The sequence below is a fragment of the Nicotiana tabacum genome, chromosome 8 (genome assembly GCF_000715075.1).
Source record: "Nicotiana tabacum cultivar K326 chromosome 8, ASM71507v2, whole genome shotgun sequence".
NCBI classification, from domain to species: domain Eukaryota; kingdom Viridiplantae; phylum Streptophyta; class Magnoliopsida; order Solanales; family Solanaceae; genus Nicotiana; species Nicotiana tabacum.
The window spans coordinates 43,304,778-43,331,272 of record NC_134087.1 but is presented as its reverse complement, the minus strand read 5'-3'; the positions used below and the strand labels follow the sequence as shown (position 1 = coordinate 43,331,272).

General features: G+C 35.7%; 5 protein-coding genes across 6 annotated transcripts; 2 read left to right on the top strand and 3 right to left on the bottom strand.

Annotated features, from left to right (window-relative positions):
- Window positions 1-1,919: 1,919 nt before the first annotated feature.
- On the bottom strand, window positions 1,920-3,546 carry LOC107825620 (bifunctional pinoresinol-lariciresinol reductase 2-like). Its single transcript, XM_016652498.2, has 4 exons — window positions 3,171-3,546; window positions 2,699-2,939; window positions 2,403-2,606; window positions 1,920-2,201 (listed from the first exon to the last, which is right to left on the bottom strand). Exons 1-4 carry the CDS (start codon window positions 3,498-3,500, stop codon window positions 2,014-2,016), a joined length of 963 nt encoding a protein of 320 aa, XP_016507984.2. The 5' UTR covers window positions 3,501-3,546; the 3' UTR covers window positions 1,920-2,013.
- A 1,759-nt stretch (window positions 3,547-5,305) lies between these two features.
- On the top strand, window positions 5,306-5,641 carry LOC142163070 (endoglucanase 16-like). The gene has a single exon (XM_075220322.1). The coding sequence runs from the start codon at window positions 5,306-5,308 to the stop codon at window positions 5,639-5,641; it is 336 nt and encodes a 111-aa protein (XP_075076423.1).
- Window positions 5,642-6,824: 1,183 nt separating this feature from the next.
- On the bottom strand, window positions 6,825-8,007 carry LOC142163069 (mitogen-activated protein kinase kinase kinase 20-like). The gene is made up of 2 exons (XM_075220321.1): window positions 8,001-8,007; window positions 6,825-7,843 (listed from the first exon to the last, which is right to left on the bottom strand). The coding sequence occupies exons 1-2, from the start codon at window positions 8,005-8,007 to the stop codon at window positions 6,876-6,878; spliced, it is 975 nt and encodes a 324-aa protein (XP_075076422.1). The 3' UTR covers window positions 6,825-6,875.
- A 9,482-nt stretch (window positions 8,008-17,489) lies between these two features.
- LOC142162689 (uncharacterized) lies at window positions 17,490-20,372 on the top strand. Its single transcript, XM_075219212.1, has 2 exons — window positions 17,490-18,153; window positions 18,824-20,372. The coding sequence occupies exons 1-2, from the start codon at window positions 17,825-17,827 to the stop codon at window positions 20,127-20,129; spliced, it is 1,635 nt and encodes a 544-aa protein (XP_075075313.1). The 5' UTR covers window positions 17,490-17,824; the 3' UTR covers window positions 20,130-20,372.
- A 419-nt stretch (window positions 20,373-20,791) lies between these two features.
- On the bottom strand, window positions 20,792-26,249 carry LOC107825619 (uncharacterized). Of its 2 annotated transcripts, XR_012693965.1 has the most exons (5): window positions 25,929-26,249; window positions 25,228-25,340; window positions 25,056-25,140; window positions 21,182-21,566; window positions 20,792-21,087 (listed from the first exon to the last, which is right to left on the bottom strand). XR_012693965.1 is itself a non-coding variant. In XM_016652497.2 (4 exons), exons 1-4 carry the CDS (start codon window positions 26,139-26,141, stop codon window positions 21,477-21,479), a joined length of 501 nt encoding a protein of 166 aa, XP_016507983.1. In that variant the 5' UTR covers window positions 26,142-26,249; the 3' UTR covers window positions 21,173-21,476. The 2 variants fall into 2 exon arrangements, 1 of the variants encoding a protein (XP_016507983.1); XM_016652497.2 differs by lacking the exon at window positions 20,792-21,087 and having other exon boundaries at window positions 21,173-21,566.
- Between the last annotated feature and the right edge of the window lie 246 nt (window positions 26,250-26,495).

Sequence of the window (26,495 nt, the reverse complement as noted above, 5' to 3'; positions counted from 1 at the left end):
AAACCTGTTTACTACTTATTGATTGTCATTATCAAAAAGGGGGAAATTGATAGGTTTTAAGTTTAAGTTTCAATGATGACAATATTATCTTACGTTATATTTTCGGGAGAAATAAAAAGGAAGGAATGAAGATAATTAGCAAGATTGCTATTGGTTTCAAAATAAAGGAAGAAGGAAGAATTGATTACTGCATTAATGATCAATTAAAGAAGCAGATTGACTCGTCCTCAATCAAGAAAAGAATGAAGATTCAATTGCAGCATTAATGATCAATCAAAGGAGAATTTGGGTCGTGACATTATTTCAAATATTCCTTTTAAATAATATTATTTAGTTATCAAATTACATGTATCGTCTAATAATTTCAAATTAGTATTCTATTTTACTTCTAGGAACTTTAGAGAGAAGACCGGAGAAGGTAATATCATAGTGGACATAGATGCGTGATAATAGTGACACATTCCTACTTGTTCTGCATATTCCTACTTGTTCTGCACATTAAGTAAATATCTATGTTTTCTTTTAACTGAGCAACACTAGTATATGAACCCTCCTGTTTAGCTTAGAAAAATATGCTTATGTGACCTAATTGTCTTATCTGTTTTACCTGCTTTAACTGTTTACTTGGATTTTGTGTAGCATGTTTAGGGTAGAAATTCCTGTCTTTCCTGATACGAACTTGAATAGAATTGTAGAATCCTTTCTTGAGACTGTTGTGTATTTACTTTGGGACTATGGATCGGTATTCCGGGAGATCCTCTGGCCTGTTTACTTTGGGAATACGGATCGGTATTCCGGGAGATCCCCCTGCACATTTATAATTGGGACTACGGGACGATATCCCGCGAGATCCCGCTGTACTAGATAATTACTTTGGGACTACGGATCGGGATTCCGGGTATGATTTGGACTACGGGACGATATCCCGGAGAGATTCTGCACATTTACATTTGGGACTACGGAATGATATCCTGAAGATCCCATGTTGCTATCTCTGTGTACTGAGTTATATTCTTTTTGTGATGTTATTCTCATTTGACTATTAGTATTTTAATTATACTGTCACATTTCATACTGTTTTACTTTGTTATATATATATATATAACCAGTAGGGCCCTGACCTTCCTCGTCACTACTCGGCCGAAGTTAGGCTTGGCACTTACTGGGTACCGCTATAGTGTATTCATGCCCTTTCCTGCACATATTTTTCGTGTGCAGATCTAGGTTCTTCTACTCAGCCATACTATCAATGAGGTGAGGCGATTTCAGAGACTTCGAGGTATATCTGCCGCGTCCACAGACCGAGAAGTCTCTCTCTATTCTCCCTTTTAGCTATAGACCTTCTGTAATTACTTTTGTTTAGACTTCTGGAGTTAGGACACTATATAATTTCTCTAGTTTGTGATTCATGAGATTCCTGGTTTTGGGAGTGTATATTGGTCGAGAGTGTTATTATTGTATATGCCGATCAGCATTTTTTACACTTTATCTATATTTACCTGTTAGATGGCTAGTTGTACTTTTAAATTCCTTTTTCCGTAAATTGTTAGGCTTACCTAGTCATAGAGACTAGGTGTCATCACGGGGAGGGAGAATTTGGGTCGTGACATTATTTCAAATATTAATTTTAAATAATATTATTTAGTTATCAAATTACATGTATCTCTAATAATTTCAAATTAGTATTCTATTTTACTTCTAGGAACTTTAGAGAGAAGACCGGAGAAGGTAATATCATAGTGGACATAGATGCGATGGTAGCAAATGCAACATATAAATTCAATTAGAGTATTTGTCAGCGCGAATCGAGCCTTAACTATAATGGTTGGGGAAAGCATTCCCTTATCTAAATCTGTACTTGGCACAGGTATGAAAAATTAAAATATGAGATTAATAATCTATATCATAAATTCTGATAAAAGAAAATAATATATTAATAGCGAAAATAATTTTTTTTTACAAAGCCAGTCAGAACCAATTTTTTGTTTTTACAAAGCCAATTAGAACTAAGAATTACAACACATGATGCTTATAGACTTGGGCGTAACGCTTCAAGTAGTCTTGGGTTGTAGTGTAGTTAACCTCTGGATAGAGTTTGGATGCCTCTACTCCTCCTTCTCCTATTTCAAAATTAACAAGGCATCCTTCATAGCAAACGTGATAATAGTGACACATTCCTACTTGTTCTGCATATTCAAGCTCTGTTTTTGATTGAATCAAAACAAAAAAAAAAAAAAGAGAGAGAGAGAGAAAATTACGTTATCAATACAACATTTTCATAGAAAATTACGTTATCAATACAACATTTTCATAGAAAATTACGTTATCAATACAACATTTTCATTATTTTGGAAATGCCAATCAAATTGGGACAAAGGGAGTATATGATTTACGGTTCTTACCCTTCATAGGAGCCAAAAATTCTTCTTTGGTAAGAGTTGATTTTTTAAGCTCCTTACCAATGAGCTTTTCCCAAATATGAACAACCTCTCTTTGGGAAAGTATGTTTTTAGGAGGCCTAAGGTAAACTGTCTTATTGAGTGTTCTTGAATCATCTATGCTCTTTATTGTATATGTTGCTATATCATCTTCGTCCACACAAATTGCTGCAAATTAATCAACACAAAGATAGTTATACAAAATACAGAACAAACCATATACAGAAAGATAAAAGGAACTAATTATACAAACAAATTACCTTTCTGGTTGCCATCTCCGAGAAAAACAACAGAATCAGTAGAAGGAAGAATGTGGCCAATTTGATAAAGACCGCCGAGGAAGTAACCAGCAAAGCAGTTAGCAGAGACGTAAGTGTAAGGAATGGGAGCTTCTTCTATGGCTTTTCTCACCACCATTTTATCATCAAATGTCACTCTACCTGGCTCCATTCCATTTTCCATTCTTGCTGGATCCGTTCCAAACTCAGATGGCAAAAATCTCTGTACATTTTTATATTTTATATCCCAAATGAATTGTCTTGGCAATGATTAAAATTACCGAATCTCAAATACACACGCATATTTTATATAATTATGAATATGTAATCAGTTTGGATGAATAATTAAGTGCTATTTTATGTTCGAAGTGTTATGATATTTTCGCTCCACATTCAATGTGCCTAAACGAGCGGTGCATGAGAAAACTCTTCATTAATTATATTATATATATACCTTGATATTTCCAGCTTCTTTGATGGCATCCACAAGCTTGAGCTGAAGTAAGATATGATGGCTACGAATGTGGACGCCGGAGATTGCACAGATGACAACATCGACGAGTTTAACGGCGTCGACGAGGCTCCGATGATCGTTAAAAGAAGCAGAAACAAGATGAGCTCCTTGCATCTTAAAAGAAATAAGCAATTCAACTTTCTCAATATCAACTCCAATTTCTGGACGATGCAAAATGTAGGTTTCATTACCATTTGCTAAACTAGCTTTCACTAATCTCTTCCCAAGGTACCCTGTTCCTCCTACAATCAACACTTTGCTTTTTTTCATCTTAATATATTAATTTCTTCTTCTTAATGGATTGCTATATATGATAGTACTTCATTACCTAGCCATTTATAGAATGGATTAATTTCGTTTTATTTTCCTTCTGTTGTGGGTTTTTTGTCTTGGAGTACAAGGTTTTCTTTTGTTCTAGATTTTACTCCTTTTTTGGGACATTAAAATGTTGCTCCATCTTTTTTCTTAGACACGAAGCTACATAAGCATGCTATTGATACAAGAATTTTTTCTGCTTTTCACTTTATGTCTGGTACTCATATTTAACGTCTAGTTAATCCGCACTACGTAACGCCCATTAACGGAGAAAGACTCCTGGCTAGAGTTTTTTTATTTAATTCTCACGGCTTAAACCCAAGACCTCTAATTAAGGGCGAAGGGATCTTATCATTCCCACCATGATTCTGGCTGGTGCTATTGGTACAAGTTTAAGCTACTGATATAGCTAGCTCCTTGTTTTTAACCTTTTCTTCTTTGCTTATTTGCAAGATTTTGAGAAATCGAAGTGATTAGTTAGGTTTCAATTCTGATCATGTTTTTGTAACTTAGTTTGATGGAAAATTTTAGAGTGTCTAGAAAACTTAAAGTTGAATAAAATGTAAAAAAAAGTGCTCAATGATTACTTTTAAAAAGATTAGAAGTATTTGAAAATAAAATCTATATAGCCTAACTTGTTATTATCTTCTTTAGTTTTAAACTTCATATGAATAAATATGAGAAGGTACCGGTTAAGGAGATGACTTTTACTTGGGAAATACTATACTATTTGGTAGAAGCAACTTGTTGCTTCTCTTTAAAATCAAGAAAGTCGATTTAATACATTAATATTGATACTATTTCTTGGGTCACTACTCCATAGGTAATTTAATAATTCTTAACTTTTTCCCTCTTAGTGATTATGCACCTACAACTTACAGACCATGCCATCAAAAAGCTTAAAATCTTTCGCGCTACAACAACAACCTAGTGGAATCCCACTAGTGAGTTATGGGGAGGGTAGTGTGTACGCAGACTCTATCCCTACTTATGAAGGTAGAGAGGTTGTTTCCGAAATACCCTCGGTTCAAAAACGTTAAAAACAAATGGAGTAATGGAGAAACAATAGCAACAACAAGGTAACCAGACAGTAGAAGCAAATAATACAACACGTAATGACAAAGATCCAGGGATACGAAACTACAAGAATAGTGCCAATCCTACTACTAATATTGACACACCGCATATAAACAAGGGACTAGGAATAGGAAAGTACCCGACTAGTACTACTACTATTGGTAAGACAAGGCAATTCAAATCTTTTGCGCTATTGCTGGAAATTTTATTTCATTTATTTATTTTCGCTGTGGTGACAAACAGTTCAATTCTGCTGATCTCATGGCCTTTGCCAAGCAACAGGTAATATATATTTGCACTTTTTTTTATGCTTCTCACAATTTTAAATTTAGCAATAGGCCTGTCCGGGATTATAATGCCGTCATACTCATGAGAGCTAATTCTGTGGGCGCAGGACAATACGCAATTTTATACTAGCTGTTAAAAAAAATTATGCTCATTAAATAGTACTCTTTTTTTCTCTTATTCTTTTTTTTTTCCTTTTAGGAATGGTTGGAGGGGTCATGTAATGTATGAATATAACCACATGATCGTCTCAGCAAAGGCGGAGCTACATGTATTTGAGGGGTTCAATTCAATCTCCTTCGTCGGAAAAATATACTGTGCAAATAGGTGGGCACACCTTTAAATTGCCATTGAGAAATTAAAGCACAAAGTTTCTTATGAATAATTAAAATATGTAGATGGACGATATACTAGGCAAAAACCCAAGAGGAAAATCATACATGGTTAGTTTTGGGAACAAACCTCCAACTCAAGCTCATTACAGAGGTGCCTGTGTCCCGAAAATGTCTCCAGACAAACTGGTGGACCGCTCCATGAGTTTCATATACTGGTACAATGCAGAAAACTCCAATCCTAATGAGCTAACAGGTGCCATTGTTGGTGGTCCTGATCGATACGATAACTTTGAAGATCGTTGTTCAACTTCTTCAGCCATGACTGAGCCGACAACATATACAAATTCTTTGGCCATTGGTGTCCTTGCAAAGCTCGCGAAGCACCATGCCCAGTCTTGATCACCTAGCCACATGTTCATTAGCTGGCTGCAAGGGATCGGAGCAAATAAGCTAGAGTTTGTCTCTCTTTTCTACAGATTAGATGTGTTTAACATAGAATAGGATAGTTAGGATTCTTTTGATGGCCTAGAATCTAGGTACTACTTTTGCAACGTTGATTAGTTGCATAAAGTCTGCACCCAAGAAGAGTACTTTCTTGTGGTGGATGTCGTGTAAATTTGTATGGATACACAGAATAAAGAAAGAGCCTGTACAGATGAAACATTGCCATAATAGCCAGAAACAGATTTCTGTTTTCAGATAAGCACAATGAGAAGCTTCAAACCTCACTAGAGTTGCACCATGAGTCAAGATAACACACTCACCAAAACCAATCGTACTTGACAGGTAAAAAATTTGTTGCTGAATTGGTTGACAAAATCGCAAATATGTTAACTAAAAGCTCGGCAGATCAGTCATATTAAAAAGAAACCAAATATTTCTAACATCGCAGATCAATCCTAATAAACAAATTCAACTACTGAGCAGTGTTTATGCGCGGCTGCCAGCTTCATAAAATAAAGGACCTCGGATATCAAAAAGAGGCAATACGACAAAATTCAATGAAGGAAAAAAGAACAGGCTTGGAGAATTTTCATTCAACTTTATGATTTATACAAGCCAATCACAGAAGATACAAGAATTTCTGAATCTGCAACAGAGTTTGCAGTTTGAAATTGGACTGGCAGTTAACATTAATGAATGAAGTAGAATAGAACTATGCAACTATTTTACTGAGGCATGTATTTAAAAACTAGTGCCACTCATCAGTTGCAAAAAATCATATACAAGAAGAAGCCTTTTTTTTGTAAGGAGTATTGATCAAATAGCTATAAGCATATGTACAGTATTCAATTGTATTTCCTTTTAACTAAAAAGGGGCTGCACCAGAGATCATCTTGGTCACAGGCTGCCTACGTACCCCTAACAAATCCTAAAGAGGGATCAAGCCCACACGTAGTTCTTTAAATATACAGTATTCAATTGTAGTTTTTATAACTAAAAAGGGGCTGCACCTGAGTTCATCTTGGTCACAGGCTGCCTACATACCCCACTAACAAATCCTAAAGAGGGATCAAGCCCACACGTAATTCTTTACATACTATATTACAAATCAATTATCAATTTGAGTATCTACTTTCAGTATCGCCTCTCTAATTTCTTCGGATTCTGCAGGCACATTCTCATTATTGGATCAATGTTCTACTATCAGATCACGGTTATGTGGTTGTGTCTTGAATGCTATCTTTTGCTGCGGTCTGCGTAAAATGATCTTGTAACCACCTAGCTTCTTAGTTGTCTTTGTTGCAGGCTGGATATTGTCTGCTACTTTGGATGAATTCAGAAACGGATGATTCAATAGCATCTCGGCTGTCCAACGTGAAGTGGGATTCTTGACTAGACATCTCTTCAAAAAATCTTGTGCTTCATTCGACAACTTTGCATTCTGAAACATTGGTTCCTCAAACTCGATTCTGTATAAAACACCCGAATCTTGGCTATCTTCATCTGATTCCCACAGCGGTGTCCCCGTCATCAACTCGTAGACAGTGCAACCGAGAGCCCATATATCAACTTCTGTTCCGTACTTTTCGTCAGCCACGGATTCTGGTGCCATATACCTTTCAGTTCCCTTTAGTCCCTGATTTTCTGCCCTGCCCTGTTCCAAAGTCATAGAGAGCCCGAAATCTGCGATCTTGGCTGTTTCATCAGAGCCCGCAAGAAGAATGTTATCGGGCTTGATGTCGCAATGAATAACTCCTCTGCTGTGTATGTGAACGAGCCCTAAAACAATATTCCTCGTGTGTTTTGTAACTTCAAACTCTGACAGTCCTTTCCCTGAGTTGTAGTTGTGAAGACGATCGGCTAAGCTTCCTCCGGAGGCATATTCGAGCAGTAAGTTGTAAAGGGTGACGCCATCTTCTTGTGTAATATTAACTCTGAAACAGTGAATTACGTAAGGCGAGTATTCAAACATGCGGAGGAATGCCCTTTCTTCTTGCAAGGATCCAGAACGATCGAGTACGCAAGATTTAACTGCAATGAGAGGTGGAAGACGCTCTAACGCGGCAGGTTGAATACTGGACGTGGAAGCTAAAGAAACAACCCCAAACCCACCTCTACCCAGCGTCCTCACTCTCTTCCACAAGGCTTCAGCCATTTCTGAAATATCGGTATGTAACTAGTGAACGTCTGCTGCTGCTTCTTACTCTGTAGTCTGTTATATGTTTACTTCTTACTTAGGTTATAAGGTGTAGTTGGTGGGTATTAGGACATCCCAATCCTTTATTAATTAGGTTTCTAACTTCCCTATTTTTACTATCCATATATTTGTGTTACGGCCCTATTCGTTTTTTTTATTTTCTCAAAGATGATATTTATTCACGTATATAAATTTCAGTCTGTCTCTGGCCACAATTCAAAAACTAAATAATTTATTCCATAGGAGAACTAACTTTATGCGTATTAAACTAGTAAATTTATCGGCGCTTCGCGAGATCATTAAGAAAACAAATATGACTAATAAATAATAATTATTATTTTTATAATTAATATCAATCAATTTTTACCTTGGCAATAATTCAAAGAATTTGATGTGCATAATGTATAATCTTTTTATACACGATAGGAATCATGTATGATAAAAGATAGTAGTCCGATTGCAAGCTCGTGATAGTTTTGCGCCCTCCAAGTTTGTTTTTCCAATAATATTACCTCAAAAAATTGTATATCTAATTTTATGCTTATCACATGGTTATTGCACTAATCTGGTAGACAAGTATAAATTTTATTTGCTTACAAAATATTGTTTGGTATATAAAGGTAAATTTATTGAGAACAAAGGTAGTATTGGAGCTCTATCTAGAAGCTAAAATCTTCACAGCTTTAAAGGACTGAATGTTAAGCATTTGATATAAGTCTTTACTTTAGGTGACATGCGGTTGAATATTTTTTAATGTCGTCCATCAGCCATCTTTGACTTATATATTAAGGATTTGCAATATTGTTTCCAAATTTATTCAGACATGAAGTTCTTTCTTGGTTATTGTTTTCATGGTGCGTAGACGTTAATTGTTTTTAAATGACTGTAAATTGTTTTTTAATTTTCAATTTCATAAATTTATTTATTTTTAAGAAGAATTCCTAAATATTGTGAATCACAATTGGTAGGAAGAATAGAACGACTAGGAAATTTCACATAATTTCTGAACTACTTTCAATTTTTCTTTTATCAAGAGGAATAAAAGATATTCAAAATTTGCGGTGAATGAATATTACAATTCGAATTGTTAGGCCCGAGCTAGGCTCGGGCAGGGCTCAACTAGTATATATATATGAATTTTGCTAACATAACATGAAGGTAGTATGTTAGCGTTGTACCCAACTTTCTTTCCTTTTAAATACCCTTAACAGTGGTTCAATAACACACTTAGTAGAGGGGTGTTTTTGTCTTTCCCCTCCAAAAACATAAAAACAATTTGTACTCCCCCATTTCTCTTTCTTTCTCCCTCTCGTTTTCTTTAAATTTTTGCAAACTTTTCCGATCTGTTTTTTTTTTTTTTTGCTGCAAAGGTATCGCTAGACTCGCTAGCTTCTTTTTTCTTTTTGTGATAATTTTGGGTTATCATTCTTCTTTGAGTTATTTGTGAATATTTCCGGAGACTGGGATTTAAATAAGTACTTGATTGAGCCAAAACTTTCAGAAAAAAACATGAAAAAAAAATGGGGAATACCAAATCTAAAATGCATTTCGTAAATGAATGTTACTCAACTCGATAACCAAACTATCTGAGAGGATTACATCAAAGAAAGGATTTGTGATGCAATTTCTTTTGATAAACGAAATTTTAAATCTTACTGATATGATACGATAAGAGAAGGAAAATGCTTATAGGCAGAAAATAGTGGAGGTAGCATAAAAACTATTTGAAAAGAAAAATAAAATTGTAAAGCAGATTGTCAGTGCCGAAACGTTTTGCCATTGAAAGAGAGAAAGATTCGTTGAGGAGAATGACAATAAAAACTATATGGCTCAAATTATAATTATAACCTTCAATTAATAAAAACCACAAGGGTACTTTAAAGTGCAATTTTTAAAATTAGAAAATAGGCACAATGCCAACATACTACCTTCATCTAGTATGTTAGCAAATATATATATATATATATTTGTATTTAACTAAAATAGTCAAATATAGAATAAAGTTATATATATATATATATATATATATATATATATATATATATATATATATATATATATATATATATATATATATATATATATATATATATATATATATATATATATATATATATATATATATATATATATATATATATATATATATATATATATATATATATATATATATATATATATATATATATATATATATATATATATATATATATATATATTTTCGCTTTTACACAATAATTTGTAATTTTTTTCAAATTAGTACTCTATTTTACCACAAGACATGCGCCTTAAATTTTTCTTGTGTAAACAATAGAAGTGCAAAATATTTTCATTAAAATTAGACTAAGGTTATTTAATGAATTTCTAATTTAAGGAAGACGAATGAGCAAAAAATAAAACATATAAAAAAAGTATATTGTAACAAGTTCTTTTGTTAATATAATTCTTTTGAATATTATGCCAATTCCTATTTTTTATACGCTTTTGAAATTAGGCTGTTGTACCAATTTCAATGTAAAAATTGCACGGGGTGTCTTATTTGATCGCCCTCATTTAATTTATACCCATTTTTTTTAAAAAGTTTTAACTTGTACCTACTTTTTAAACAATTTCAACCCCTTTCTCCTCCTCCTTATCCTCCTGATCCTCCTCCTTCTTCTTCCTCCTCCTCCTCCTCCTTCTTCTTCTTCCTCCTCCTCCTCCTCCTCCTCCTTCTTTTGCTTCTGCTATGAAACTTTAGTTCATGGGATGATTGTCATATGTTTATCAGATTATTTAAAAATAAATTAAAATAATTACGTAAGTTAGTAGACAATAATTTGTGAATATTTTTACGTACGGGAAGTTTAAGGTCACACTTAGTGATTCTTTTCATGATAATTCTATTCTTTTCATGTTTATTGTTTCCAAAATTTATGATTTAGATACTGTTGGCAATCTGATTATTTTATAGTAGTAATACATTATGAAAGAATAAGGTGATTATTTATCTAGTATGTTTGAAAGCTTTTTCAAAAACTTCAGCTTATATAGTGCTGAAGTTTTTACAAATGAACTAAATAACTTTAGCATCTTCTGCAGAAGTTTTTAAAAAAGCTTTATGACAAAACTAATGAATCCAGGACAAAAAACTTCAGCTTATTTATTGCGGAAGTTTTTACAAATGAACTAAATAACTTCAGCATCTTCTGCTGAAGTTTTTGAAAAAGCTTATCGAGGAAAAAAAACTTCAGCTTATTTAGTGCTGAAGTTTTTACAAATGAACTAAATAACTTCAGCATCACAAAACTTAGCTACTAGAATGCTTAAGTTCAGCAATTATAAATAAGAACTTTAGCAAATAGAGAATAAAACTTCAGCACTAGAATGCTTAAGTTCAGCAATTACAAACAAAAACTTCGGCACACTTGGTTCAGCAATTTTTGCTACTTCAGCCCCGTCTACTAGAATGCTGAAGTTTGCGTGATTGTCTTTGCTACGTCAAGCCCGTATGCTGAAGTTACGCGAAAAAGTGGGTACGCTTGCAATATTTTTTTTGCAAAGCGAGTACAAGTTAAAACGTGACCCAAAAAGCGAGTATAGATGCAAATACCCCAATTTCAATGGTAGACATTGTCGATAGTTTCCATATTAATGTTGGTTTGATCTCATATTCTCATGTACAGGACATTATCAGAGGTGCCAGATTAATATCTGGGAAAGAACTATGAATTCTGATAATAAGAAATTAAAGATCCAACATTTGATCTTTCTTCAATTTCACCATTTGACGTCTTAAAGAGAGTAAACTAAATAATATTAAATCCATTCAACCTTCAATTAATTGAAATATTTTCAAATTTAACGTGATGTGCCAAAATGGTAATGACATTAACAATCAGGTTATAATTAAATGTCTATTTGAATTTTAGTAATTTCACATTTTTATAGCCACTGTGATTATTCTTTGTTTGTTTGCTTAATAATTTGTTCATTCCAGTCTTTTATAATTTTCCCGTCTATGTTAGTTTTGCATCGTATATGAATTTACGCTGCCGTGCAGTTACGAGCTAAATACAAAGAGAGAGTTGTGGTAAGTGGATGGCTAGTAATAAAATTTCTCATGTATGATATATCATTATAATTAATATTGAGTTCATTAGGATGTAGAATTTGTTGAAGTTTGGCAAAATGCCAAAGTCCCACATTGGTTGGGAGTTAAGTTTTGGGGGATTTTTCCCCTATAAAAGAAGGCCTAATGTTTAGGATTGAAACACACCTCTCATTTGCCTTCTCATCTGTTTAAGGCATTTGTATCTTCTCTCTTTAGTATTATTTCACTTGTATTTTTGGAGTGGAATAAAATATTTGGTTGTGTCCGAGGAGTAGGCAAAATTAGCCGAACCTCGTAAATTCTGGTGTTCACTTTATTGTTGTTTTATTGTCTTATTTATTATTTGGTGGCTGTCATAATTTTTGGTATAGTAGTTGTGACTTATTCACACTATATACATTTGGCTTCCGCAACAATTGGTATCAGAACCAAGGTACTGTCTAAGTATGCTCTGTGGTTGCAGCATAGTCTGATCTTCCACATCAGAAAAGATTTATCTTGGTAACTGAGTCAAGGTTCTGTCTGAGTATGCTCTGTAGTTGCAGCTTAGTCTGATCTTCTACATCAGAAAGGAAATAATCTTGATTTGTGTCGTCAGCTATTAAATAATGTTTGTGTCAAATATGGGGGACAATAAACAAGAAGAATCTACATCAAGTGTCAACAATACGTCATCATTGGCATCTTCGCTTATGACAAGAATTGTGTCAAATGCGAAATTTGCGGTCGAAATATTTGACGGGTCCGGACATTTTGGGATGTGGCAAGGCGAGGTTCTAGATGTCCTTTTTCAACAAGGGCTAGATCTGGCCATTGAAGAAAAGAAACCAGATGTTATTGGAGAAGAAGATTGGAGAATTATCAACCGTGTTGCTTGCGGTACCATTCGATCCTACCTTGCTAGAGAGCAGAAATATCCATACACAAAGGAAACTTCTGCAAGTAAATTATGGAAAGCACTGGAGGATAAATTTTTGAAGAAAAACAGTCAAAATAAATTGTACATGAAGAAGAGACTGTTTCACTTCACCTATGTTCCTGGTACCACGATGAATGAACATATCACCAGTTTCAATAAGTTGGTTACAGATTTGCAAAATATGGATACAACTTATGATGATGGTGACTTGGCCTTGATGTTGTTGGCGTCACTTCCTGATGAGTACGAGCACCTTGAAACTACTCTACTCCATGGAAATGACGAAGTTTCTCTCAGAGAAGTTTGTTCGGCTTTGTACAGCTATGAACAAAGAAAGCGAGAAAAACAGAAGGGCGGAGAAGGAGAAGCACTATTTGTGAGGGTCGTCCTCAAAATCAAACGAGGACAAAGAAGGGAAGATCCAAGTCAAGATCCAGACCCAGCAAAGATGAATGTGCCTTTTGTCGAGAAAAAGGGCACTGGAAGAAAGACTGTCCGAAGTTGAAGAATAAGGCCAAACATAACAATGGAAAGGCCATTATGGATTCAAATGTAGCTGATTGTGATGATTCAGACTTCTCATTAGTTACAACAGAGTCATCAACATCATCAGACATATGGTTGATGGACTCGGCTTGTAGCTATCATATGTGTCCCAACAGGGACTGGTTCATGGAATTTCAAGAAGGAGAATATGGAGTCATCCACACAGCGGATAACAGCCCTCTTACCTCATATGGCATTGGTTCAATACGATTAAGGAACCATGATGGAATGATCAGAACATTGATAGATGTTCGATATGTACCGGATTTGAAGAAGAATCTCATCTCTGTGGGAGCCCTAGAATCAAAAGGGTTCAAAATCATTGCAGAAAATGGAGTGATGAGAGTATGCTCCGGTGCACTAGTGGTAATGAAGGCTAATCGGAAGAATAATAATATGTACCGCTATCGTGGCAGTACAGTTATTGGGACAGCGACAGTAACATCCAGTGACGACAAAGAGGCAGAAGCAACCAAGCTATGGCACATGCGCTTGGGACATGCTGGAGGAAAATCCTTGAAAACTCTATCAGATCAAGGATTGTTAAAAGGAGTAAAGGCTTGCAACTTGGAGTTTTGTGAGCATTGTGTCAAAGGGAAACAGACAAGGGTTAAATTTGGTACAGCGATCCATAATACTAAAGGCATTTTGGATTATGTACACTCTGATGTTTGGGGTCCTTCCAAAACACCTTCATTGGGTGGGAAGCACTATTTTGTAACCTTTGTTGATGATTTTTCTCGAAGAGTGTGGGTGTATACAATGAAAAACAAAGATGAAGTGCTGGGAATTTTTCTCAAATGGAAGACGATGGTGGAGAATCAAACAGGCAGGAGGATCAAGTGTATTCGCACAGACAATGGAGGTGAATACAAAAATGATCATTTCAATAAGGTCTGTGAAAATGATGGCATCGTCCGACACTTCACTGTTAGACATACACCACAACAGAATGGAGTGGCAGAACGTATGAACCGGACCTTGCTGGAGAAGGTACGGTGTATGTTGTCCAATGCTGGCTTGGGCAAAGAATTTTGGGCTGAGGCAATTACATATGCATGTCACCTCATTAATCGTCTACCATCTGCTGCTATTGATGGCAAAACACCATTTGAAAAATGGTACGGAAAACCTGCTGTAGATTATAACTCTTTGCACGTGTTTGGCTCAACTGCATATTATCATGTGACGGAGTCAAAATTGGATCCAAGGGCAAAGAAGGCTATTTTTATGGGAATTACTTCTGGAGTCAAAGGATATCGCTTATGGTGCCCTATGACAAAGAAAGTAATATTCAGCAGAGATGTTACCTTTGATGAATTTGCTATGGTAAATAAGGTAACAGAAGATACCAAACAAAATGAAGGTGCTTCTAAGCAGGTGGAGTTTGAGGGAAAATTTATTTTTCCTACACAAGAAGCAGAGGAGGAAACAAATGAAGATTACCCTCTGGAAGGAGAGCCAGTAGAGGAGATTCCAACTCAGGAATCTCAACAACAACTTGAATCAATAGCAACCAGCAGGCCAAAAGAACAATAACGAAACCTGTTCGTCTCATAGAGACGGTTGCTTGTGCAACCTCAATTGTAGCTGATGATGTTCCTACTACTTATAAAGACGCTGTCCAAAGTTCAGAAGAAGATAAGTGGAGGATTGCCATGAATGATGAAATACAGTCCCTTCATCAGAATCATACATGGAGATTGGCCAATCTCCCGAAGGGAAAGAAAGCAATTGGGTGCAAATGGGTATTTGCAAAGAAGGAAGGATTTCCTAACCAAGTAGATGTTCGCTACAAAGCAAGATTGGTGACCAAAGGATATGCTCAAAAGGAGGGAATTGATTACAATGAAGTGTTTTCTCCAGTTGTAAAACATTCCTCCATTAGAATTATGTTGGCTTTGGTAGCACAATTGGATTTGGAACTAGTTCAGATGGATGTAAAAACTGCGTTTTTACATGGAAACTTGGAGGAGGAAATCTACATGACTCAGCCAGAAGGATTCAAAGTTGCTGGAAAAGAAAATATGGTGTGCAAACTTGAAAAATCGTTGTACGGATTGAAACAATCTTCTAGACAATGGTACAAGCGATTTGACGAGTTTATGTTGCGGCAAGGGTACAAGAGAAGCAAATACGATCATTGTGTGTATTTGCACAAGCTTAAAGATGGTTCCTTTGTATATCTTCTCCTATATGTTGATGATATGTTGATAGCTTCCAAGAATTCGGAAGAAATTGATAAGTTGAAGATTCAACTGAAGAAGGAGTTCGAGATGAAGGATTTGGGTGAGGCAAAGAAAATTCTTGGCATGGAGATAATTAGAGATAGACGTTCAAAGAAACTCTGTTTATCTCAAAAGGAATATTTGAAGAGAGTACTTCAACGTTTTGGCATAGATGACAAGACTAAGCCAGTTAGTACTCCACTTGCTTCCCATTTTAAGCTAAGTACTACTATGTCGCCAATGGATGAAGCTGAACGAGAGTATATGTCAAAGGTACCATACGCAAATGCTGTTGGTAGCTTGATGTATGCAATGGTTTGCACAAGGCCTGACATTTCACAAGCTGTTGGAGTTATTAGCAGATATATGCACAATCCAGGAAGGAGCATTGGCAAGCTGTGAAGTGGATTCTACGGTATATTCATAATACTGTAGATGTCGGGTTAGTTTTTGAGCAGGAAGACAATCAGTTTGTAGTTGGATATTGTGACTCAGATTTTGCGGGTGATATGGACAAACGAAGATCAACTACTGGTTATGTGTTTACTTTTGCAAAGGCACCAGTTAGTTGGAAGTCTACTTTGCAGTCAACAGTTGCTTTGTCTACAACAGAGGCAGAGTACATGGCTATTACAGATGCTGTGAAAGAGGCAATTTGGCTTCAAGGATTGCTAAAGGAGCTTGGTGTTGAACAAAAAGGTATCACAATTTTTTGTGATAGTCAAAGTGCTATTCAATTAGCGAAGAACCAAGTTTATCATGCAAGGACGAAGCACATTGATGTTCGGTATCATTTCGTACGAGAAATCATAGAAGAAGGTGGAGTCACGGTGAAGAAAATTCATACTACAGAGAATCCTGCTGATATGCTGACAAAGGTGGTGACTGCGGTCAAGTTTCAACATTGTTTGGATTTGATCAACATTGTTGAACACTGAAGATTGAAGATGAAGACACAACCAAAATTTGTTATTGAGAGAGAATTGAAAATGTGGAATTTTGCCAAGGTGGAGATTTGTTGAAGTTTGGCAAAATGCCAAAGTCCCACATTGGTTGGGAATTAAGTTTGGGGGGATTTTTCCCCTATAAAAGAAGGCCTAATGTTTAGGATTGAAACACACCTCTCATTTGCCTTCTCATCTGTTTAAGGCATTTGTATCTTCTCTCTTTAGTATTATTTCACTTGTATTTTTGGAGTGGAATAAAATATTTGGTTGTGTCCGAGGAGTAGGCAAAATTAGCCGAACCTCGTAAATTCTGGTGTTCACTTTATTGTTGTTTTATTGTCTTATTTATTATTTGGTGGCTGTCATAATTTTTGGTATAGTAGTTGTGACTTATTCACACTATATACATTTGGCTTCCGCAACAGAAATGAATTATTCCAAATCAAGGGAACATATATTAAGGATTTATATACTCGATCCAAACTAATTTGGATTGACGCGCATTTATCTTTTAGTCAATCTTTAACTTTCATTAGATAAACATATTGTTAACAAGTAAACTTTTATTTAGATCGGGGAAGAAAAAAAAACTTTTATTTGATTTTCCCCCATTGACCCTAGTTTCCACGAGGGCAATCTAGACTTAGAGCTGAGCTAAATCCTATTCCTAACTTATTTGGGAATTATTTGGAGAGATGCGAATCAGGCATTTAGAATGGTAGCAAGCAGATTATAAAGTCCAATATAACCCTAAGCAGATTTTTAATATCTTTCTCGCATCCGTTTTCAGGTTTGACACGTACGACATTATTCAATCTGCCGATAACTCTTTGTTTCCATTATGAAACATTTGATGTCTTTGGCCTCTCAAAATAGAAATATTATAACAAGAGACGACCAGTACAAGAAAAAACAGTATAAAGCCAAGATGCATTTTTTTTTCTTGATGTCATAGTGATGAAACCAAGGTTTTTCAAAATTAATACAACCAATATTTACATAATCCAACTAAGGTTTGCAAAATCCAAAATTGGACATTTAAATCCTTGAAACCATCACAGCCAGCTGTTCCCTTCACATACAAAAAAATATTTCACATTTTAAAGTCTCTACAAATACTCTAAAGTCTAAACAATCACTGCGATATATATACCTCTGGAACCAAACGCTAAAAATCGTTTTGCTTTTGTCCATTCCAAAGCGCTAGAATGGGAGAAAATGGAGAAAACACTTGTGAGGTGGAACAGGCACCAAGTTTGAAGCCAAGATCAGTGGAACACAACGAAGAGATGGGTACGAAAATTCAAAGGGAAGAGGAGGCCTATAGATTGTTTGCAGGATATGAAGAGAAGCCAACAAAAACTGAAGTATTTGGTTGGTATTTATATGGGATGTGCTCCTATTTTATTCATACAGTTCTGATTCCCATTGTTTTTCCGCTCATTCTGAGCCAAACTGTGTCCTGGCCATCACAGCCTCAACAACGTCTTGTTAAGAATTCCAGGGGTCTCGAGTGCAGACAGAGGGAGTTTCAACTGTAAGTACACTATATATATAATTGAGACATATCATGAATGATACAAAGAATATAATTCTATGCATCAAATGAATAAATTCACTCGCGTTCGGTGTCATAGTTAATTATATTAATATATGTATTATCACCTCAATTTGTATTTAACCATGATAAATCCGTACATTTTTAAATTGGGTGTGAGTGAGTTCTCAATGTACCACGTGCAGGTCTAATTCAGTTAAAATAATATTTCAATCATTTCAGTACCCAAAAAAAACATTATATGCCACAGATCTTACTACATTAGAAATTCTATAGCTAATTACTAATCTAGTAAAATAAAAAATAGTAATCTAGTACAACATCCAAATATTTAACTGGTTGATTTACTCTCAAGGACACTCTCTAAATTAAACAAGACATCTGTCAAATGGAGGGAAATTTTTAATTGTCCTTTAGTATTGGTGTTGTTATAGGCAATGAAAAATTATCTTATTTTGTTGACTGCAAACTGATTGTGTCGCTAATTTAAAAGCTACTATTGCATCGCATTTTGATGCAGGCTAAGAAATTTCCCCGTGTTTAATTAGTTTTCTATAGAGCTTAGTTTATTCAGTTCTTATTCTATAAAATAATTTGATTTGTAATAACTGTGATTAATTAATTCAAGCTGCCATTTGTCCAATTTCAGGTATGAAATGTTAACAAATCATAAAATGAAGCTGTTCAGTGTTGAATTTTCAGCACTGGAGTGGACTTCAGTTTCTTGGTTAATAGGCCTAATTCTGGCCGCACCAATTCTTGGTATTCTTTCCATCCACCTAGACTATGGCCGGAAACAACAGCTCATTTCTGCTGCAGTAACCGCTGTTGGAGCTGTCTTCTGCCTTCCTGCTGGATTTTTCAAGACTAGATGGATCTTTCCACCTTATATCGCAGCTGTTGTTGCAGCCAACACTATAGCTGGAGCTTGCCATGCCCGTCACCTTGGCCTAATGGTTCGCGGACTTGTTGGTTCGCCTATACGTAAAAGCCAGTTTCCGGATAGAAGAGCTGTGGCTAGTTGGCTTTCTCTTCATTCTACTGCTGCTGGCTGCTTAGGAGCTGGCATCATCTCTGCTTTTACTTATCATATGCTCGGGAAATCTCATGATAGCTTCACTAGCTTGTGGGTTGTTGCAATTTTTAGTGGTCTAATATGGTTTATCGGAATTGTTCATATTATAAGCACGAATAGACCGGGTCCAAATGCAGATGTTCCCTCAAATTCTGTCCCGAAAACTCATGTTATTTCCATTTTCGAGTACCCTCATGCAGCTGGAAGCCTTGCTGGAGTATTCCTTTCATCTTTCACAACAATGTGCATTTTCACAGGAGGGATGCTTTACTCAATTGGAGACCTGTGTATTACACCAGTGAACATTTTATACATTTGGCTGACCTATTTCATATTCCCATTGATTTCTCTTCCATTGGCTCATCCGCTGCAGTTAGTAATGAGGGCAGATGCTGTGAAAATGCAGCTTCTTGGTTTCATATTATCAACAGTTGTATCGGGATTCGGATTCTATTATCACCATCAGAATTGGAATAAGGTTCATATACTTATTTTTGCTGCAGTTCAAAGTACAGCAACAGGGATTTTACATGCATTTGGAAGAGTCCTTTGGTTGGATTGCTCACCAGCAGGAAAAGAAGGTGCTTTCTCAGTTTGGTTCTCATGGATGAGAGCTTTAGGTACTTGTGCTGGTTTTGCACTTGCATCAGTTTTCCCTGGACAAATCAGCAAGTCATTTGGGATAGCATTTTGTGCTGCAATTCTTGGGAAAATAATCCTCATATTTGGGAATATCAGTAACTTTGCAGGAGCTAAAGCAGCTGGACATGTGAGAGAGCATAGTGAAAAGGGTTCACCAATGGCTGCCTTGGGTAGTGGTGTTGAAATGAAGATACCTTTGTCCGCAGAAGCCCAAGAAGAAGTGAGAGTTCAGCTCTAGTTGCTTTTTCCTTCTTTGCAAAATTTTCTGTTGGATTATTTTAAAATAAGATTATTGCCATCGTGTGCATGTACCTAGTAAACTTTTCTATGTATCATGGATTTTGCTTTGAAATCTTCATTCTTTTCTTGTGAACATAGAGAAAATTCATGAGAAAAACTGTTTTCTTACTTGCTATATGTGGCTTCTTGTTTGAGAGGATCAAAACTGGCAACTATAGCAATGTTTGTTTTTGATATTTAAAGAGTTCCAGCTACTATGTGAATGGATGTTTGATGAGAACTTTACATATCTCATCTATGAAATTTTTTGTGTGTGTATTAATCATTGCACAGATGAAAGTTTACATGTGAAAAACTTTTGCTGGGAACAGTGTATTGGGTTTTTAAACTTAGGTTAACCACTTAGTTTTTCTTCGTTTTTGCTTTGTTTGGTTAGAAACTACGTAGAAAGTTTTATCTATTTAGAACCATTCGCCAAGATTAAGCTTTATTGTCTGACAAGTTTTTGTCCATTTCTTGCTATTCTTAGGGCAAACCTTCAGCTAGCAAGTGGAAAATAGACTAGGGATCATTCTTCTTTTGGCATTAGCATGTTGGTGTACCTATAATTCTCTTCTTAATAAGTACTAGCCATTAGATTGAAATTGACATGAAATATAAGTGATAATCAATGGGAAACCTGATTGTGTTTATTTTCCCTTGGAATAACATTTGTTCATGTCACCGACTAGACATTTTTAATGAGATGGTTAGCAGTTTGACACCGAATACCAGGGGAAACAATACAAAAATTATGATTAACAACCACATAATTTAACTATTTACTCACCACATTTCCTGACAAAACACAATCGCTCGGCTAGCATGAATTTGTGTCATTGCTAAATTGCTTTATATTAGATGGCATACTTTAACTTGCTCTCCTTTAGGCTCTTCAACATGTTGTAAAATAAATCCTGCGAAAATTGCTAGGCTTTCCTGAGTCCTCTAAAAATATGTAGAATAATCAGTTTATATTTGTATCACAGTTGGAAAAGTTAGTTAAACTACCAGAAACATGTTGAAGACTTCTCCACTTGAATATCAGAGAATATTTTTCATTCGAACGACTTGCTCCTGAGATCATCTCTAGGTAAATCTTATTTGTTCTTAGGAAACCTCTCAAAATCCACTCATTTTGCCAGAGAATGTAAAAGCTTTGTTATGAACGACCTGAAACAAAAGACATTACATGTTTGACTTAAAAAATCGTCTACACTAGTAGCTGTACCAGAGGAGAAACCAATAAAATGAGAAGAGTAGAAAAGCCTCTTAAGCGCAGCAAGGGCATAGAACTACAAATGCTTCAACCACAAAAGTTGAGCTTCTTCATCACTTTTGCATAAGCCAAAGGGACAGTAGCAGGTTGCCTGAGTCGACGTTTTGATTTCTTAGACTGCAGCAAGCAATAAAACTAGTTTAACACCACATCGAAGTTATAAGAATGCCAGTGTATAAACACAATACCATGCAGATAATTCAACACAGAAGATGGGAGCTCAACTTCGATTAGGTGCTCAAGGATCTCTTTTTAATAATGATTGTCATTTTGTTGATGTGTAAAGAGCACCATGGAGGAGGAGAAACATGGAATTCTACCTTTTTATTCTTAAAAAAAGTGTACTCCAGCATATTTGACCTTACTATATTTCTATATATCCAAGAATCTACTATAAAATCAACTTCTGAAGTCCTTGATATCAGGAAATCCAAGATATTGCCTACCAAAACCTGTGTTGGTGGGAAATAGCAGGTACCCAGTGGAATAGTACAGGTATGGGCAAACTTGCCCCAACAACACCGTCATCAACAACTACTCCTCCATCCGAGGCAAGTTGGGACACCACTCAATGAAGGCATAAGAGTAAGAGTAATTCAGAAGCTGTGATCTTACAGCAGACTTCACCTTGTTAAGGAAATTTTGGACTTACTATTCCTCTTAACAAGCTGAATACTCTGCAGTTGAGCAGAAATCAAATCTAATTTACTAGTTCAGCCTGACAGCTTGCAAGATTATGTTCCCACAGGACTTGAGGTTTATACATCCCATATCAAATACTGTATTACAGCCCCAAGATACACTTAGCTGTGATGCACAATATTGTAATTAACTAATAGGGCCAAACAATTATTAACTAATTGGAGAAAGAAAAGCAATGCCAACTCATTAGTAAGTGTTTCTATGCAATTCAGTTTGGGGTGGATGTTACATTCGATAACACATAGTAGTTAAGAAACAAATGACAACCAATGAATCATCAATCACGCCTATTAAATTAGTTGAATAGGCTATATGGATCTTCTTTATCCAGTCTACTATATTCAGCTCCCATTCCAAGACTTAATAATTTGTATTTTGATGCAAATTAGTGGTTCTCTAAAACTTAAGGTTCTCTTGATCTTGCATTTATTTCCAGACGTATAAGTCTAACCAGAACCAAAAGACTCCCAAAAGCACCAAACCAAATGTAAGTGTAAAATTAACAGTTAAACCTCAATCCTAACTAGTTGGTATAAGTATATTGTTCATTTGCTTTAATTGGGTCGTCTTCTTGGCTAAGCCTATATTAATCTCAAAAGGTTGTCAAGTCTGTTGAAATTTCTATCTCATCGCATTTTACCACTTTCTATCATCATATTGTCGCACTCGCACGTATAGACAGGTACATCTTAAGGTCTTACGTAGGACATAAGAAAGCCATCTTAGGTGACCTCTTTTTCATCCTCTTTGTTACTTCAACCTCCGTTAGATGTGATCATTTCTTGTCGCACTCGCACGTATAGACAGGTACATCTTAAGGTCTTATGTAGGACATAAGAAAGCCATCTTAGGTGACCTCTTTTTCATCCTCTTTGTTACTTCAACCTCCGTTAGATGTGATCATTTCTAACCTTGTTCAATCTCGTATGAGCGCATAAACATTTTAGCATTCACATTTTCACGACATTCATCATGTGAATTTATCAAATATGAAGATTTTCCAGGCAGTCAATAAGAGAAAAAGGAAGAAATGATGGAAAGGATTACATGCACTCCTACTCACCATGGAATGCAAAAACTTGGGCACCAACTTTCTTTGGGACCCTAAGGAAAGCTGATACAAGGACAGATGGGGCAAAACTAGAAGTTCCACTGGATCACAATTCACCAGTATAGCAGCATCGTAGTTGTGGTCCTGTAGCACTCTATAATGCTTAGGTTATTAGTTCAGCTTCTATCTTTTACTTATTCTAGGCAAAATTTGATTATTTGGTTCCTAATTTTCTGGATTTCTTTTATATTATTTTCCTTCCTTTTATGTAGTTTGTTGATCTGCAATTTCTTAATCTCAGCTATTCCTGCCTTTTATGTTTATCTTGAAGAACTTCCATTACGTGCTAAAAGGAACATCTTCAAGGATTTTGCGCAGTTTCCTCTAAGAAATAGGGCTTCAACTGAACCAAAGTGAACACCTTCCCACTCGTGCTCCTCTTGTGTCACTACAGAATACAAATTGAAAATTTCGACGTGCACTAGCAGCTGGTAAAGTTAACCTGCAATTCTGATTATTATTAGTTCAGTTTGATTTCTCTAGGTGTTTGAAAGCTTTTAGTCAAGCACAGTGATCAAACTTTTATGATTGCATTTGTTTAATTGACTACCCTCTGTTGCCTAACCTGCAACCAAATTTCAGCATACTGAGACAACCTAAAAGACACCAAAAGACGCAATAAACCCCAAGATAAAGATTGCCCCGAATGCTCCTAGCAACCTAAAATTACAGACAAACTTGGACAGAAAAATGAAGGTACGAGTGAAATCCTTCTAAAAGACAACATGAACTAAATAATTCGGATTAAGAAAATAAGTCAGATCTTTCTTTTTTTGTGATAGGTATGAACTACAAATTCAGAGTTCCCTAACTTATAGCAATCTTCATTCTAAGCGTAATATCTGTATCACTTATATAAAAAGAAAATGGTGGCAAATTAGATTCTAGGTCATTCTTAATCTAGATTTAAGAATTCAATCATTTCTAGAATCAAACTGATTTTGTTCTGAAAGTTGCACAACAAAGCACTAGCTGTGAAACATCTTTTTTGTCCTCTCAAACACTCTAGCTGCTTTTTGGGTTCACTTAACCTTTCTCATGCTTGATTCATAACTGGTTTTTCACTGAATATTGGGTTCCAGAATTCTTCCTTACAACATTTCCCTTATTTTTTTATTTTTTTATTAGGAATGTTTCCCTTGTTTATTGAAACTCCAACATCTGAAAGCTCCAATTTGGAGGTCTCATAAAACTTCCGTAATCCGTAATTTCATTCTCCTAAACAGATGTCACAAATCATCAACTAACAATTAACAGACAACCCTACATTTGCACTAAGATTTTAGTTCAATACATCTTTGGACCCTAAATCAACTGGATTGCTAAACCATTTCAATGTATTGAGCAAAAAGAATCCTATCAATTCAATAAGTTTAGCAAACTGCGATCACATGAGCTCATTTCAGGAAGTAATGACTACTTTACAAGTTATGCACCTATTCACAAAACTTGAACAATTGCAACAGCAAGGTTTAATCTTCCCACTCATTGCCAAAGAGTAACCAAGTTTCTTGCATGGTGGGAAGAAAGATATACGCTTTCACCGAGAAGCATTCTTAACCCCCCCCCCCCCCGACGTTCAGGCAAACAGTTATCCCTTACAAGTCAAGAGCATTTCTATAATTCTATTAACAGCAATAAGACAAGTACCGGGGAAAACACATATGTGGTTGAAATTATTACCTACAACACCACCTCACAATCATAAGGTAATATAAACAAGAATAACAGGTCATGTATAGAGAATTTGGCTAAATCAATCCCAACTTCCTAAGCAAAAGAGAAAAGCTGACCTTTAAATGTGCATTGTGTCGCTTCCCCTCTCTCCAGCGCCGAATCAGTCCATCTTTCATAACCCTAAATCTGTCCTTATAAGACCTGATCCAGAAACAAGTGTTACATCTCTTCAATATCTCATATGACTAAAAATATAAAACAAATTGGTTAATGAAGACATATACATACGAGTAAAATTTCATTTTGATTTTCTTGACTTTTGATGTGACTGGAGTCATCGGCTTCCTGCTTTTCAACTTCCTTTTCTTCTGTTTTGCAGTGATGTACCGCACTTGCGTGAACTAGAAAAATAGCAATCAATGTTAAATAAGTAAATAACAGACAAATGCGATAAACATAGAACAAATGCTACAAGACTTTTCAGCACCTGGAACTAGAAAAAAAACATAAATCAACAATATAGAAGTAAATAACAGACAAATGCAATAAGCACACAAAAGACTCTACTTGCATTTTCAGCACCATCCAAGACTGATCGCGAATTAAAGCTCAAATTTTTATTAACCCCTTTACTTTTCCTTTCATTTTCCAGCTCTTAGTTAAATAGCAGTGGCACTTATTACAGCAATTACATATAAATAGCAGTAGTATAGTGCATTATACTATTTAAACGTTCTGGGAAAGCAAAAGAACTGAACACAATATGCAGATTTTAAGTCATTATGGGCTACCCCTTATGAATGAGTGCAATTTAATATAAATATACACATGTACAAGAAAATTCATCTATATATAGTTCAAGCCCAACACATCAGGTGACCAACAAGTACCCACCCACTAATTAAAAATCGCCTTTTTAACTAAATTTTTCTCGACAAAAAAAAAATGAAAATGATAAAGATATGAGAGAAAAAAAGAACCCAACTTACAGAAGAAGGGAGGAGAGAGGAGTGAGTAGAACTTGGGAATGAAATGGGGCCATGGGAAATGGGCGTAAAGCTGGAAGAAAATAAGGTACGAGTAAAAGGTCTGTGTATGGGATTGGTAGCAGTGGTGAGAAGACGATAGGGAAGAGGGTGATGGGTATTTGGAGTCGAACGGAGAACGGCGAGGGATCGGAGCTTGGTGCACCATCTCTGCATCTTTGATTTTTTGCTCTTTTGTTTGAGACTTAGGTTTCACAAATTTTGCTTTGGGTTGTAAGAGGCAGGGAGACCACTTTTTTCCAGGTTGAAATTGCAAAGATAGCCGCTTTCGTGACAGCTATTTAAACAATAGTCATCATTCACAATGTACTTAAAATTCAGTCATTAAGTTTGGCTAATTGCTATGACAGTTCAAACTTCAGACCTGTCACCCCTGGAATTTGAAAGTCCTGGAGTTTCACTTCACCTATGAAATAAAATCCCACAGTAATGACTATTTTTCAATTTGCATAGACTAAAAATGACTAGCTTGTGCTATTACTACTATCAAGGCAGGCGCCTAACATAGAC

Excerpts from the sequence above, each read along its gene's own strand:
- LOC107825620 (XM_016652498.2), bottom strand. The coding sequence starts at position 3,500 with ATGAAAAAAAGCAAAGTGTTGATTGTAGGAGGAACAGGGTACCTTGGG. Across the intron at positions 2,940-3,170 it reads AAGAAGCTGGAAATATCAAG|AGATTTTTGCCATCTGAGTT; the intron begins GTATATATATAA and ends AAAAATGTACAG. Across the intron at positions 2,607-2,698 it reads CGGAGATGGCAACCAGAAAG|CAATTTGTGTGGACGAAGAT; the intron begins GTAATTTGTTTG and ends ATTAATTTGCAG.
- LOC142163070 (XM_075220322.1), top strand. The coding sequence starts at position 5,306 with ATGGACGATATACTAGGCAAAAACCCAAGAGGAAAATCATACATGGTT.
- LOC142162689 (XM_075219212.1), top strand. The coding sequence starts at position 17,825 with ATGGGAGAAAATGGAGAAAACACTTGTGAGGTGGAACAGGCACCAAGT. Across the intron at positions 18,154-18,823 it reads AGACAGAGGGAGTTTCAACT|GTATGAAATGTTAACAAATC; the intron begins GTAAGTACACTA and ends GTCCAATTTCAG.
- LOC107825619 (XM_016652497.2), bottom strand. The coding sequence starts at position 26,141 with ATGCAGAGATGGTGCACCAAGCTCCGATCCCTCGCCGTTCTCCGTTCG. Across the intron at positions 25,141-25,227 it reads ATCAAAATGAAATTTTACTC|GTCTTATAAGGACAGATTTA; the intron begins GTATGTATATGT and ends TTTCTGGATCAG. Across the intron at positions 21,567-25,055 it reads GACACAATGCACATTTAAAG|TCTAAGAAATCAAAACGTCG; the intron begins GTCAGCTTTTCT and ends TGCTTGCTGCAG.